Source organism: Crocodylus siamensis, chromosome 5, assembly GCF_052110815.1.
Source record: "Crocodylus siamensis isolate JL-2025a chromosome 5, ASM5211081v1, whole genome shotgun sequence".
In the NCBI taxonomy this organism is placed as follows: domain Eukaryota; kingdom Metazoa; phylum Chordata; order Crocodylia; family Crocodylidae; genus Crocodylus; species Crocodylus siamensis.
The window spans coordinates 125,031,934-125,045,243 of record NC_143399.1 but is presented as its reverse complement, the minus strand read 5'-3'; the positions used below and the strand labels follow the sequence as shown (position 1 = coordinate 125,045,243).

At 38.4% G+C, this 13,310-nt stretch overlaps 1 protein-coding gene across 6 annotated transcripts in view; it reads right to left on the bottom strand.

The window, feature by feature from the left end:
* NT5C3A (5'-nucleotidase, cytosolic IIIA) overlaps positions 1-13,310 on the bottom strand; it is a 45,649-nt gene that overhangs the window by 11,252 nt on the left and 21,087 nt on the right. For 2 of the 6 annotated variants that reach the window (XM_090050229.1, XM_090050228.1), the window contains exon 2: positions 7,798-7,904. The exons of 1 other annotated variant lie outside the window; for it this stretch is intronic. In XM_090050229.1, coding sequence (XP_089906355.1) covers positions 7,798-7,904 — 107 coding nt within the window. Of the gene's footprint in view, positions 1-729; positions 885-7,762; positions 7,905-8,296; positions 8,414-13,310 lie in introns of those variants that run through there. 3 more of the 6 variants (XM_090050225.1, XM_090050227.1, XM_090050226.1) reach the window with 3 other exon arrangements.

Below are 13,310 nucleotides of genomic sequence, written 5' to 3'. Positions count from 1 at the left end.
TCCTTTGCCTCATGTCCCCCATATTTTGCTACCAAGTCTTTATTTTGGATCCGCATTTCCTAGGCTCCCTCTAAGCAGAGGTAGCCTAACATCCATTGTATTAGAAACAATGAGATAACCAGTACTGTCTGTAGAGAGAAATCTACTTGCAAAAGCTGTAGGAAAGTTAGTCATCCTAATTAAAGTCAGCAAACCTTTGGTCATGCTGAAAGTAATGGAAATAGCCATGTTGAATAAGGGCAATATTAGCAGATGAAGACAGCTGGGAAAACTCTGGAGGAAACTGCACACCTAAAATTGACACTTGCAATATCATCACAAGGTAACTTTTTTTTCGACAATGCTTGAATAAATACCTCCTCAGAGGTAAATCACAATTTCAAACATTTGAACAGAGTCCCACCGTTTCTCTATTATGCACACATGACTTTGAATGAAGGTACACATTAATCAGCAAGCTAGTTTAATTTGGTTTGGATTTGATAGAAGTTGAACCTGTTAACTCTAAGTAAAGAAAATAAAATTTCCAATTCTTTATGCTAGAGACAAACTCCAATGAGGAAAATTCCAAAAATGAAATGCTAAAAACATTTTGGAGGCAGTTGGAGTGGTCTTATTTAAGTTTTGAATAGTTACTGGTGAGCAAAACAAGCTATACTAAAGAAGTTTCCTATAAACATAACACCTTCTCTACCAAGTACATCTTGCGTGACTTCTGTATCATGTTACCTCAGACTAAAGAAAAATGTTGACCAAGGAACAATCCAAGTCTACTTGTACTATGACCACAACGGTTAAATTTCTGTTGAGTAGAAAGGCATTTCAACAGTTCTTGCTCAGAAGAGAACCACACTTTCTTCAGAATTGGTCAGCACCGTTCTGTAAAATCTGCTCCTGTCTTTTCTCTTTTAACTGGAAGGACATTCATAGTATTAGATAACCTCAAAGTTAAATTATGAAAAACTGAACTATGAAAAATCATTAAGAATCTGACAAGGATGCAGTGAATTCCTCAAAAGCGTGTCTTAATCTGCTGATTAACAATAGTCCTTTCACACATCTATAGGTAAGTCACAAGAGGGCTATACATGCAATACATTTAAAGATAAGCAGCCACAAGAACTAGTGAAAATACATCAAGAGCTCTTATGCATATGGTACAACAGAAAACGATATTAAACGTCTTTTCCGAGACATTTCATAAAGTTTTTTGCATTTTGTGGACTGGTGATGAACGAAACTGGAATAGATACTTTCACATGCAAATAGAATTCTTCAAGCATATTAAAGAGGGATACTTGACTTTGTTTTGTGTTTTTTCACTTTGGGAATTTGAAAATTACTTTCTTTAGCTTTGATTTAATAAAGTAGACATGCTTAGAAAGGCAGGAATGCTAAAATTTTCCTGTGCAAGAGATCAGACAGCAGTAGGTTGGATTAAACACTAAGGACAAGGACTTTATGTAAATGCAATAGATTTAGATAGAGATTGGAGAGAGAAATTTTAACTTTAACATTCTAGAAAAATGTTGGAGTGCCGTTTGAATCACCTGGCACTGTTTTATTTTGTACTAAAAGAATTTTCATTTTTGTTTCTGGAAAAACTTTGAAGTGCTGTGTTATTCCTGTTTTTTTTTAAAGCATAACCAATTCAGCACATTATGTTTTCAGCAAGCCAATGCCCAAGTTTTGGAGCAGAAGAAAAGCATTATGCTTAACCTATGCAGAAAAATGACTCGCTTCACTTTCACTCAGGTAACTGATGCTGAGAACTTGGGGTTTTCCAACGTTACATGAGAATGAAGATAGGGCAGGCAGGTTCACTACTCCCTATTTAAGAAAGTGCCACTTTCTGAAGGCATGGCAGTCCTTTTTAGGTAATAAAATACCAATCTAACAAATGTTTTTGCAGGCATTATGGGTACAGCCTGCATCTTGAATACAGTATGGCTTTCAGCAGACTGGATGCCTAAATCAGGCAGTTACATCTACCCGACTGAAAATCCAAGTTGGTGGTATTGGCATCTCTACTTAAAACAATGAACTTGTCTTCATAGCTGAAGTCATAAGTGGATCCAAGCTGGAAAGAATTTGGAGCTCAACAACTGAAATTAAACAAAGAAGTGTGATGCCAACTAGAAGAGTCAGAGCAACATGAAGTTTTCTAAATGAACTTTAACAGTTCATGAAGGCTCTAAGAGTCAACTCAACGTTCATAAGCTCCATATACTGTGATGCACAGGCCAGTTAAAAGAAACCCTAGGCTGTATCAGGACAGTAAGAATACTTATGGACAATTTTCAAATTGAAGGTAAATTGTCTAGAATCCAAGGTTCAGTTCTCTTTCCCTTCTCTAAGGAGACGCAGAAGAAACAGACAAAACTTGGAGAATGGCAAAATTATTAGAAGCCAAAATCTTGCAATACAAAGGACTAGCTCAGGGCTGTCAGAGCCAGAACGTCTGACGCACAGATTTTTGCCCTTACTCTGGCTGAGATGGGAGGCATTCCTGTGGTGGTAGCCAAGTGCCTGGGCAAGAGCCATACCACTGAAGCCCCAGCAACACCACAGGGAAAAAAATTGGCACTGCAGCTTGTTTCTGTGGCGACAGCCAACCCAGGATGTTGGGCCTGGTTCCTGACCAGCCAGAGCAAGTGCTGCATGTGTTAGATCTGGCATGGGGGCAGATCTGAGTGAGATCTGAGTGAGATCTGGCATGGGTGAGGTCTGTGGGCCTGATCTGCCCTGCAGTGCCAACCCTGCACCATTCATCTGGCCTGTGAGGCCAAATGCGTTTGACATCCCTGGACTGGACTTAGAGAACACAGAAAGGAGAGAACTCAAAAGAAATATCAGACATAGAAAATAATTTTACAGGTCTCGGCAGTTAGGTACCCCTATTTATCTGGTTGCGCTACAAAAGCATGAATGAAGAACTACAGTCTTGAGATAATGTACAGTGGGCATGAAGAAATTAATGTGACTGGACTGAAAGCCAGTTGCCCAGGCAGCATAGAAAGTGAATACTAACTGGCCACAACCTGAGGTTGGAAGTTAGAAGGTTTGTATCCTTCAGAGGAGTAAAGTTCCATAACAGCCTTCCAATAAGAACAGAGGTAGGGAGGGAAATAGATTGTGATTAATTTGTGAAAGGGATTGTATTGCTACAGGGATGTTCAACTGTCTGCCAGCATACTACCCCCGAAAGGTTAGCATACAAATCACTGGGCCCCATCTGCCTGGCTGCCCTTTACCTATTCCCCCAGTTGCTTCTGTCTTGGCAACTCAGAGGGGGTAGAGTGGCTGAGTTGCATGCCTGGTAAAGAAGGGTGCTGCCTGCCTGCACTGCAGGTAAATGGTGGGTGTGGGCACAGCAGGAGTGATCGGCTGCCTGTGCTGGGTGCATGTGTGTGCGGGGAGAGAGGAAGGGAGGGGGGAAGCTAGGTTGTACACACAGGCCAGGGCACAGACATTCAAAAAGCCCACGGCAGAAAGTGACATGGTTTCCGTAAGTGGCATAGCTTAGATGGGTAGTGAACAGAACACACATTTGCTGTTTGGTGGGGGATGCAAATCTTAGACTGGATTCAGCCACTTTTAAACCAGTCTGTGTGTGCCAAACTTCTGTTCTGTTACGGGTATAGACTGGTTTCCAATCACTTATATGGGTAAAAGCATAATGTCTGTACCTGGCTAGTGAAGGAGAGGTGGGAGCTAAGCCTCCCACTTGGTGGTGAGGACCTGGAAGGGAGGGGAGGGAACAGAAAATGTCTGTCCATGTGGCATGTGGTCCTTGGGTCTGTAACCTGTTACCTGTTGTGTGGGGCCCCTGAGTTTGCAGCCCTTGAGGTTTGTGGTCCATTGCTGTCCAGAAGTTGGACAGCCCTATATTAACATACTATTTTGGTTACAAGTCAACCCTTTATTCCCCTCCAGAAAAAAAAAAAACAAATTCTATCTGGCCACAAGGTCTACCTATAATCAGACCCTCTATCTTGACTCTGACACTTGCACTATTTTTGTGCATGCAAAATACAAAATGATTTTTTCCAATGCATTTTTTTTTAAGCATTTAGCACTTCAGATTTTTTCCTTGTTATTAGTCTCTTTAGTAAGATTTTCTATGGCACTTCCAAGGACTTTATCTGTAGGGTTTGTCTGAGATGCAGTAAAAGCTGTTTTTCCTTAAAAAAAATTAACCTGAAAATGTTGACTAGGCTAACATGCAGGGTCTGCTTGTAATTGAAACAGTATAACAGTTGCCTACAATAGCAGGGGACTGAACCTGATGATAGGTGGGCGGGGGAGGCTTTCCAATCGTACATTCTTAAGCCTAAGCTTTGATGTATGAACTCTAAGTGACACACACATTTAGAAATCCATCAGTCCTAAAGAGTCACAGGAGGGGACATTAACTCCAAAGAATATGTGGTGGAAAGTTCCAAGACTACAGATGACTGCTTGAAGTACCTTGAAAAACTACACTTGCATCTGTGCATGCAAGTTAAATAAAGTTAGATAATAAATCTTTAAATTTCAAACAAACAAGAGAAGGCAATTTTGTTTTTATTTTAACATTTCCTTTAGGCAATAGGTTACTCCTACTCTTTTCTCATCAATATTTATTTTTACTTAGTGCTCCTGGTATCCATATGTTGTGTGTTTTTCTCATCAGCACTTTTGTATTAGTAACTTGGTTACCCTGAGGAAATGGAATAGGGAGGTAGAGAATGAACAGTCAAGTCAGTTTGATCATTAAAAAACCCCAAACCAAAACAAAACACTACATTAAAAATCTTGATCTCATCATAGTTGTTAAGATCAAGAGTAGGCTTCAAAAGAAATAAGGGTGCAAACTATAATCTACTTGAAAAGCTACAAATCAAAATACTGCTTTGTGGTGGTAGTTGCTTTATTGCATTAAATGCCTCTTAAAAATGCTAACAGGCGAGTTGAAATTTGGGTTTCTAAACACTGTCTGCTAACCATTTTGGTTGCTCTTCCAAGAAGAGCACAAGTGGTGCATGTCGGTGTGGCAATGCACACACCTGAAGTTGGTCTAGCTAGGTCTTTGACCACTATTGTAACAAGGAAGGTAGTATTAAGATTTTAACTTGTTAAACAGCTTTTATAACCCAGGTAGCTGACCATGCCCAAGACCACTTGTCAAAGTAAAATAATTATTAGGGTCCAATTCTTTAAAAAGGTTCCTCTGATTTATTGGGTTTTGCTCATAACTGCAGTATTTTTTTCTAAGCAGTAACTTAAGATTTATCTATCTAATGATTAAATACCAAATCAGTCATCCCTAAATCGTGACCGTGCTGTTTTCCTGCACCAATTCATATTCACTTTGGTACTTTTAAGTAAGCCCCCTAAAATGTTCTAAAACCGTTTCAGCAAGTCAGCCATATCCTGATTCTGTGCCCTGAAAAGAACAAAAAGCAGCAGCAATATTCCTTTAAGAAACCTGGGTATTTTATCTGTGTAATTATGTAATATCTTAAATCTGACAGTTTTCTCTTATGTTCATTTATTTACAGCATGGAACAGATATACTGGTCAAAAGTACCCACTTGATTTTAATAGTTTTTAGGTCCTGCAACTCAAAAACAGCTTCTCAGGTTCATCTGAGGTTAATTCTAACAAATCCTGTTTGACGGATAACTAACCATGAAAAACTTCCAGTTGAAAGCAGCTCTTTTTAACTCCTCTATTACCCATAAATTAAAGTGGGATTCAAAGGATTAACATTTGAACTGAGTTTTTCCTAATTGTGTAGACACATAAAAGTGACTTTATGCATGGGGTACATATTCAAAACAAGACTAGTCATAATTAAGAGGTTGTCATTACCATATATCATAAGACTCCTAATCAGCAGTATAAACATCTCTATTTTTGGTAGGACCTTGAACAAGGCGAGGGGGGGAAGGCGGTGTATTTTTAAATGGAAGCCTTGTAAACCGACACTGCTTGGTATATATAAAGTCTTGCTTGTTTTGCCAAGTCTAATGTGTTATGTATGCTGCTCATAAAGAAGAGCTGCTAGGGAAAAGATGACCCTGCATGACTATGATCAAACGGAAGACAGACTCTTTGTGACAATTCAAGTATTATTCAGAAGTTATTTCATTATGTGTCTCTGCTGTGTCTGTCACCTTAAAATGAGGTATTTTCTCACTGTATATTCATTGGGGGGATGCAATCTAGTATGCTCTCATTTTGTAAATACACAAAGCACACAACCTAAGGAAGCCATGTGGACAGCCAAAAACTACAAGATCTTGGACAATAATAAGTCATGGCAGGTAAGAATGATATTTTAATGTATATGAATACTGATGTCATAAATTTTAATGGTCATCACCACTTGTTTTCAGACTTGTGTAAGGAAATTTAAATCTCGACTAAACTAAGCAATCTTCTAGGCTTCAACTCCATTAACAGCAACTTTAAATTGAAAAGAAACATGCAAAATCTGTTCTAACTTAATGCTATTTCTGTACAAAGAAGCTGCAAGTAAAATGCATAAAACAATTGTAATGAATGGGTTTTTTTGTGAACTGTTATAAGGCTATGACAACAGTAACCAGTTAAAATGTTTAGCAAGGACTATTTTGGACTTTTAAGCAGAGTGCTTTTAATATTATTTAGTTATAAGACAGTCAGGGAATTAAAAGCGCCCTGGGTCCAAAGTCTCAAACCGTCACATTCTCAGTTACAAAAAAGTAACAAAGACAGGACAAGGTATCAGTGTTAGGTTTGTAATCTGATATCGTGCAAAAACTTGAGGCTCATTTTCCCAATAGCATAGGGCAAATGTTTCATGAAAACAAAAATGAAAAGGCTATGTCATTACTTTTCTCTCTTTCAAACCCTCTTTTCATTTTGACATGATTGCAGGAATATTATTTTCTAGGAAGAAACCTAGGGAAAAAGTGCTGTATCTGAAAGCCTGAAATGCAGTTTGTTTGTTTGTTTTTTTTAAACAAAGCATTAATCTCCATTTTGGCACTAGCTGTAACAATCCATATTTAAGTGCATTTGTCAGAGTTGAGTAATTAAGGTGTTTCCAAGGTTCTGAGTTAGAGCCTGAGACTGGCCACTTCCCAGTTAAATCTGGTATCAAATGGGTACCCAGTCCTTCTCACTTGGGATGTCAAAGATGTGATGTAATACAATACTAGCCACATGACTTCCTTATGTTCCACTGACTACAGAAAATGGCATCCTTAATCTTGCTAGTGATGCGCTGACTGTGCTCATAGCAGATCTTTGACTTTGTAAAATGAGAGCTACCTTGGAAACCGTAAGTTTTAAATGCAAATACCTTGCATATCATGGCAAAAAATTGTGAGGTAGTGTTACTAAGTCCTCATCTTAGACCATGGTTCCAAAGCGGAAAAAAGTTGATATGTGCTATTTTAATATTCTCAAAACAAAGAATTGATTAGGCACATATTTGTTTTTAGCATATTTTGCAATTCCAGAATTTTAAAAATGGTGACATAAAAAGTAGGAGGGGACTTTAAGACCTAAACATAATAGCTGGCATTTATTAAAAGAATAGGAAAGATTTACAGATCATGCCAAAATCTGAATTTCATTAAATAGTACAAGTATGTAATGATTTCCCTATTTCAAGGTCTCAGTCAAAATATTTACTATACTCACAACTGTGCTGAATTCCAACTATATTTTTGGAAATCTTAAGAGATATGTCAAAGTTTGGTGAGATTATTGTTGGACATAGACTGACCGTGCTTTCTCTTGTGCTTTTTTAGAAGAGAGTACCTGTGCGTTGAGCTTAGGGCACTCTTGATTCTTCTGTCCTTGATTTTGTCCTACTGCAACAACACAGGTGGCAAACAGAGTCCAGAGACGCAGGGCTTGCATACAGGCTGCCAACAAAAACCAAGCAAACCTCTTTAAGAAATGGTCTGCTACATTCTCTGCTCTTTAGCATTTTTGTTCTACATAAATAAAAGCATGTACCCAGACAACAACTTTTTAGATCCAGTTGAAGTTACCCATATTTTAAGCTGTACTGATGCACATTTTTCATTTTTTATCCACTTACAAAAAAAAAAAATCTATTCCATAACTCCATCAACCTATTTTTCTTTTTTTAAATCTGTACTGGTTTGAAATCTACACTCAGACATTTATATAACAGACAATATACTAATTTGTCAGAACAAGTAGGCATAAATAACAGGGCTTGATAACTCTGGCTTAGAAATGCAGGCAGAAAACAGCACCAGTCTTACTGACATGAACAGCTCACACTTACCAGAGGGCTTTGCTGGAGCAGCTGCCGGAGCGAAAGAAAATTCTTCTTGCTTGGGAAACACTAATATAGCAGCACAAGGTGCAGTTGAGGGCGTTTCCAAATACAGCCCGACTAATCCCTGTGCAAAAACCCCAGGGTCCTGTGACGCATATCAGCAATGCATGGCACTTTATTATGCTCAGTGATACAGCCTGACCGGCTTAGAGATGATCAGCTGGTGTACCAACAACAGAACCTTTGACCTTCATTGAATGAACAGCTTTCATGGATGCAGCAGACAAATCTGGATTGCTGTAACTGAGGAAGGCGCTTGTTCTACAAGGCAAAAGACTATTTCCTTGGTATATTTCAACACTTTCCTTACCAAAGCTTCCTGTTTTCTTACCGAAACTTCCTTGCTTACAACTCATTAAGAGAAGGGGTACACAAATGTGTATGTACAGGAAACAAATTACAACAAACTGCTTAGAGAGTCATTCCCTTGGCTTTAATTATGCATGCGATGACAAAAGAGGAAGTCAAGGAGCCTTGTTTGTCAGGATTTTTTGGGAGATGGGGCCTCAACATGCTTTCAGCAGTTTGTTATTAGGCACAATGCCAAACTGAAGAAAACAATACTTGGGGAAGGGAAAGAATGGCACTTTTAAAGGGAGTTATTTTTATTGTAAAAGAATAAAAAATGGAGGAGGCTGGAGAAATCAGAAGCTTGTACATTTAAAAAACATGAAATGTGTGAGGTCAGTGCTCGTGTTCAGCAGCAGTAGGCAGAAGTTCTCCCATACTCCCCTATGATGCTGGCTTAAACAGATTTTTATTTTTTTTTAAGCCCTCAGAATCGAAAGTCATCAGTAGACAGTATGGCGCTGGGTGCTATTTCTGCCAGACTGGATGAGAGCATACAAAAGAGAGAAAGAGACTAAAAACCAAAACCCTGCACAACAGAATTATAAAGCCTCATCTATGCTAAAGTTGCATCTAGAGTAGGGTGAGCTGTGTCCAATCGTGGCCAGAAAGAACCAGCTTTAGGGAAATGCCAACTGTTCACTCTCATGCCCATCATTCCCTATCCTGACAATGTTAGTAACAAGAAGTAGTTAATCATTGTTTTAATGAGTTTTTTTTGGTGGAGGAAGGTAGGGGATCGGTTAGTTGCCTCCCCACTAGGAACTGAACAAAACCTCTCTTATACAAGTTGCTAAATTCTTTGTATAGACAGAAAGTTTCATAGTTTCATAGTTTTTAGGGTCGGAAGGGACCTGAGCAGATCATCTAGTCCGACCCCCTGCCATGGCAGGAAAGAGTACTGGGGTCAAACGACCCAGCAAGATGTTCATCTAACCTCCTCTTAAACACCCCCAGGGTAGGAGCCTGCACCACTTCTCTTGGAAGCTGGTTCCAGACCCTAGCCGCCCTGACCGTGAAGTAGCGCCTCCTGATATCTAACCTAAACCTACCCTCTGCCAGCTTGTGACCGTTATTCCTGGTCACTCCTGGCGGTGCTCGGGGGAACAGTGCCTGCTGATCCCCCCTGACTAGTTTATAACAGGCCACAAGATCCCTCCCCTCCCCCGGCCTTCTCTTTTGGAGGCTGAACAGGTTCAGGTCCCGTAGCCTCTCCTCATAGGGCCTGCCCTGTTGTCCCCTGATCATACGAGTGGCCCTCCTCTGGACCCTCTCCATGCTGTCCTCTCCAAGTTATTCCAGGATACGTTCCAAATATAATGCAACACTGCAAAAACCACACACAATCATTCAGAAACTTTGTTTAAATGGATGGTAGCCTATATAACCCCTGTTTCTGTTATCATGATGGCTATATTTGTCTTTTTATATGGATGCCCATGATATGCTCATAATTGTTTTTCAGCTGAAACTTGATATATGTTAATATTCTGACTAAGGCTAAATAATTTTAGGATTAAATTTAGCCTCTCATAGTAGAGAGTAGGATTTCTATTTTTAATAGACCTGTGAATTTGTAGAAAGCTGTCTAGTAACTGAACGTCTACTAACACAATATTTTCGCTCTTTATATATCTGTGACATCAAAATAGAGTTGAGATTAATTCAGCCTGCAACACAAGTAGGGCCGTTAAGATTCAGTGTTGTGGACTGAAACTGATATTGTAATGTGGAGTCAGGTTTGTAAACAATGGAAAGAATGATGGGCTATCAGCACAGTGTGTGTGCTGCTTGGGCATTGCTTAGACAGAGGAAAATAAAACTCAGAATACCAAGAATTTGGCAAGAAAGTTAGCTTGTTTCATAAAATTGTACTCACAGTTCAGCCTGTCATTCTTCCTTATGAATCAAAACCAAGTACATTTACAGAGTAAAACTAACAGCAATTATATCTTACTAGAAAAGCTAGTAAACAACAACATTGCCTAATTCGTAGGAGTATTCAATCCTAGTTTGTAGAAAGGTTAACAATATTGGATCCCTTAATACTGTAAAAAATATCACAGCTAAAAATGAAAGAGTAAACTGCAAATAAAAAAATTCTGATGAAAAATATAAAGGATCCTCTCTCATTTATTGTTGTCACAAAGCACTCTGCCCTCTGGTTGTAACATGGCTATCTGGCTATTTATTATTGATCAAATCTTGGTCCGGTTGACCCTAGTGGGATCAGGATTTGGCTTAAATTGCCATCAAACTTTTAAAAGACAAAACTACAATCCCAATAAACCAAGTCCAGCACGACCTCTGGATGATCTTTATTTTCAGAGTATTGAAGGCCATTTTAAATATTTTAAGTACCACAGAGACTAAGGAGGGATAATTATTTCAACAGATATGTTCTATTTTAACTTTAACTCTGGCTACGGAGAAGAGCACAGATTTTTGTGGGAATCATTTTAGCTGTAAAATATTCTGAGACAAATCAACAGAACAATAAGTTATATTGGATTCTTTGTTGTTTGTATGTTAAAAACATGAAAATATGTTCAGTTGCATTTTCTGATGTTGCTTTACGTCCTTGTCCTTCAGTTAACAGGTAGAGAAATTGAAGATCCCTGCCATGAGGAATCTCATGAGAGACTGAGACACTTGAATGCTTTATTTCAATCTAAAGCAAAGAAAAATCTGTCTTCTACTGCGCTGCATGTATGCTTCAAGGCTCAGATTTCATTGGGTCATTGTCTTCTCACAAGTATTACATAATATATGATATTTTTACAGTAAATGTAAGGAGGTTGTACACGTTATTTTACTTCAAACATTGGGTAACTACGGTAAAATGACTAAAATAAGTCTCAACTAAAATTTTTCATCTGTTGTAGATATAGTTTGCACATTAAGAAATCGGATATTTTCTGCTCTTATATAACAGTGGACTAAAATGTGCATGCATAGCCTTCCAGAGCTTCAAAACCAACAGGCAGCAGCAAATGGATGAATTCCAATCAGTAAACCACACCCCCGCAAAGAATTCCTTCTCTGAAAGTTGCATTTCAGGTAGGTTGAGTGCCAACTCCGCCTTAATATTCAAGTATAAAAATGAAGCAAAAAAGAGCTACAAAACATCTATCCAAGAAGCCAATCTAAATCTCCCCCCCGCCCCACAACTTTATGGGTAATACACCTGTATCTTGATTCCAGCACTATATCTGAAACTCTTTCAGGTAACAGTATTACAGGAAAATGAGACGTTAGCTGGAGTTACTATAAAACTGCTCTGATGGCTTGCAGGAATTCGGGATTCAATGCTACCTACTTTTCCAGTAGAAATTTGGAATGTGGAAGAGAGATTATCAGTCATATCAGTGGATCACAGGAAGCTGGAAAACACTAACAACAGGATTCTCTATAATCACAACCAGGAAAGAAATAGGATGAATTTGAACACTTGTTTAAATTTAAAAACAAAAAGTAGCTCATAAAATGTAACGAGATATGCAAAAAGATACTAAGTAAAAGGAGATTGCATGTAAAGCAGTTCTGCTCTACTTAATACTTGTCATGTCTCATTTAGAGGCAAGGCAAGAATTAAGTAGACCAAGTGCATTAATTCTGGAAAGACTGTAGGAAAAAAATGGTGCAAAAACAAGAAAAGAATGAGTCAGTAAAATCACAGTATGAGCGAGTTGAATGTGCAGGCTTAGGTTAAATACCTGGAACATCTTTTAAGCTACCGAACCTCACACATCTAACCAAACACATTGCTACAAAAGGTGAGGAATCACTTTCAGAGGTGATATTAAATGCATTTTTTTTTATTAGAAAAAGAGATCAAACTGCATATAATGAAGAAAAAAAAATCAAATGCATATGATCTGGTTGTTGCCTTTTCCAACCTAACTACTTACAAAAGTGTATCAAATTAACAAATTGTCTCCCATGGCCTCTAATTCTCACTGCCACACATTTGCATTTGCACAGACCTGTATTTTGCATATTGGCTTCTATTCCATCGAGGAGAACACAACACCAGCAGACTCTCCCTATGCCTGATGAAGGGTGTTTGTACCCAAAAGCTTGCAAGGAACAATTTTTCCAGCTATTTAGTTGGTCTAACAAAAAAGATCACATTTACCCAAAGAACTTTGTCTGCCTGTATCCTTAGATAAACAAGGCTACAACCAATACCCTCAAAACATGTAAGATACCACATTTTGTCATTTGAAATGGGAACTTCACAATATGAAGAAGAAAGAAGCCAAATTCAAGTGACATATATTTTGTAAGCCTATGCAAGAAACACAAGATCATTCCCAGAGGACTGAACATCTACAATCCCCTGACTACTACACACAACTCCAAATATGCTTCACAACTATGCAGGAGAAGTTCAGAAAAACTTAGAAATCATCTCCTTCACATAACCTACTCCAAAAGAAATCAACCCAAGAAGGAAATCAACACATGCTACAACAACTTAAGAGATGAATCCAGATATTTTTCCAAACATTATACGATGTATACAAAGAAACTGCTAAAGCGTTTTTATTTTTAATAACATCCATCTAACACAAAAAGAAGAAATGGAACCAATTATTACTGGAACAAC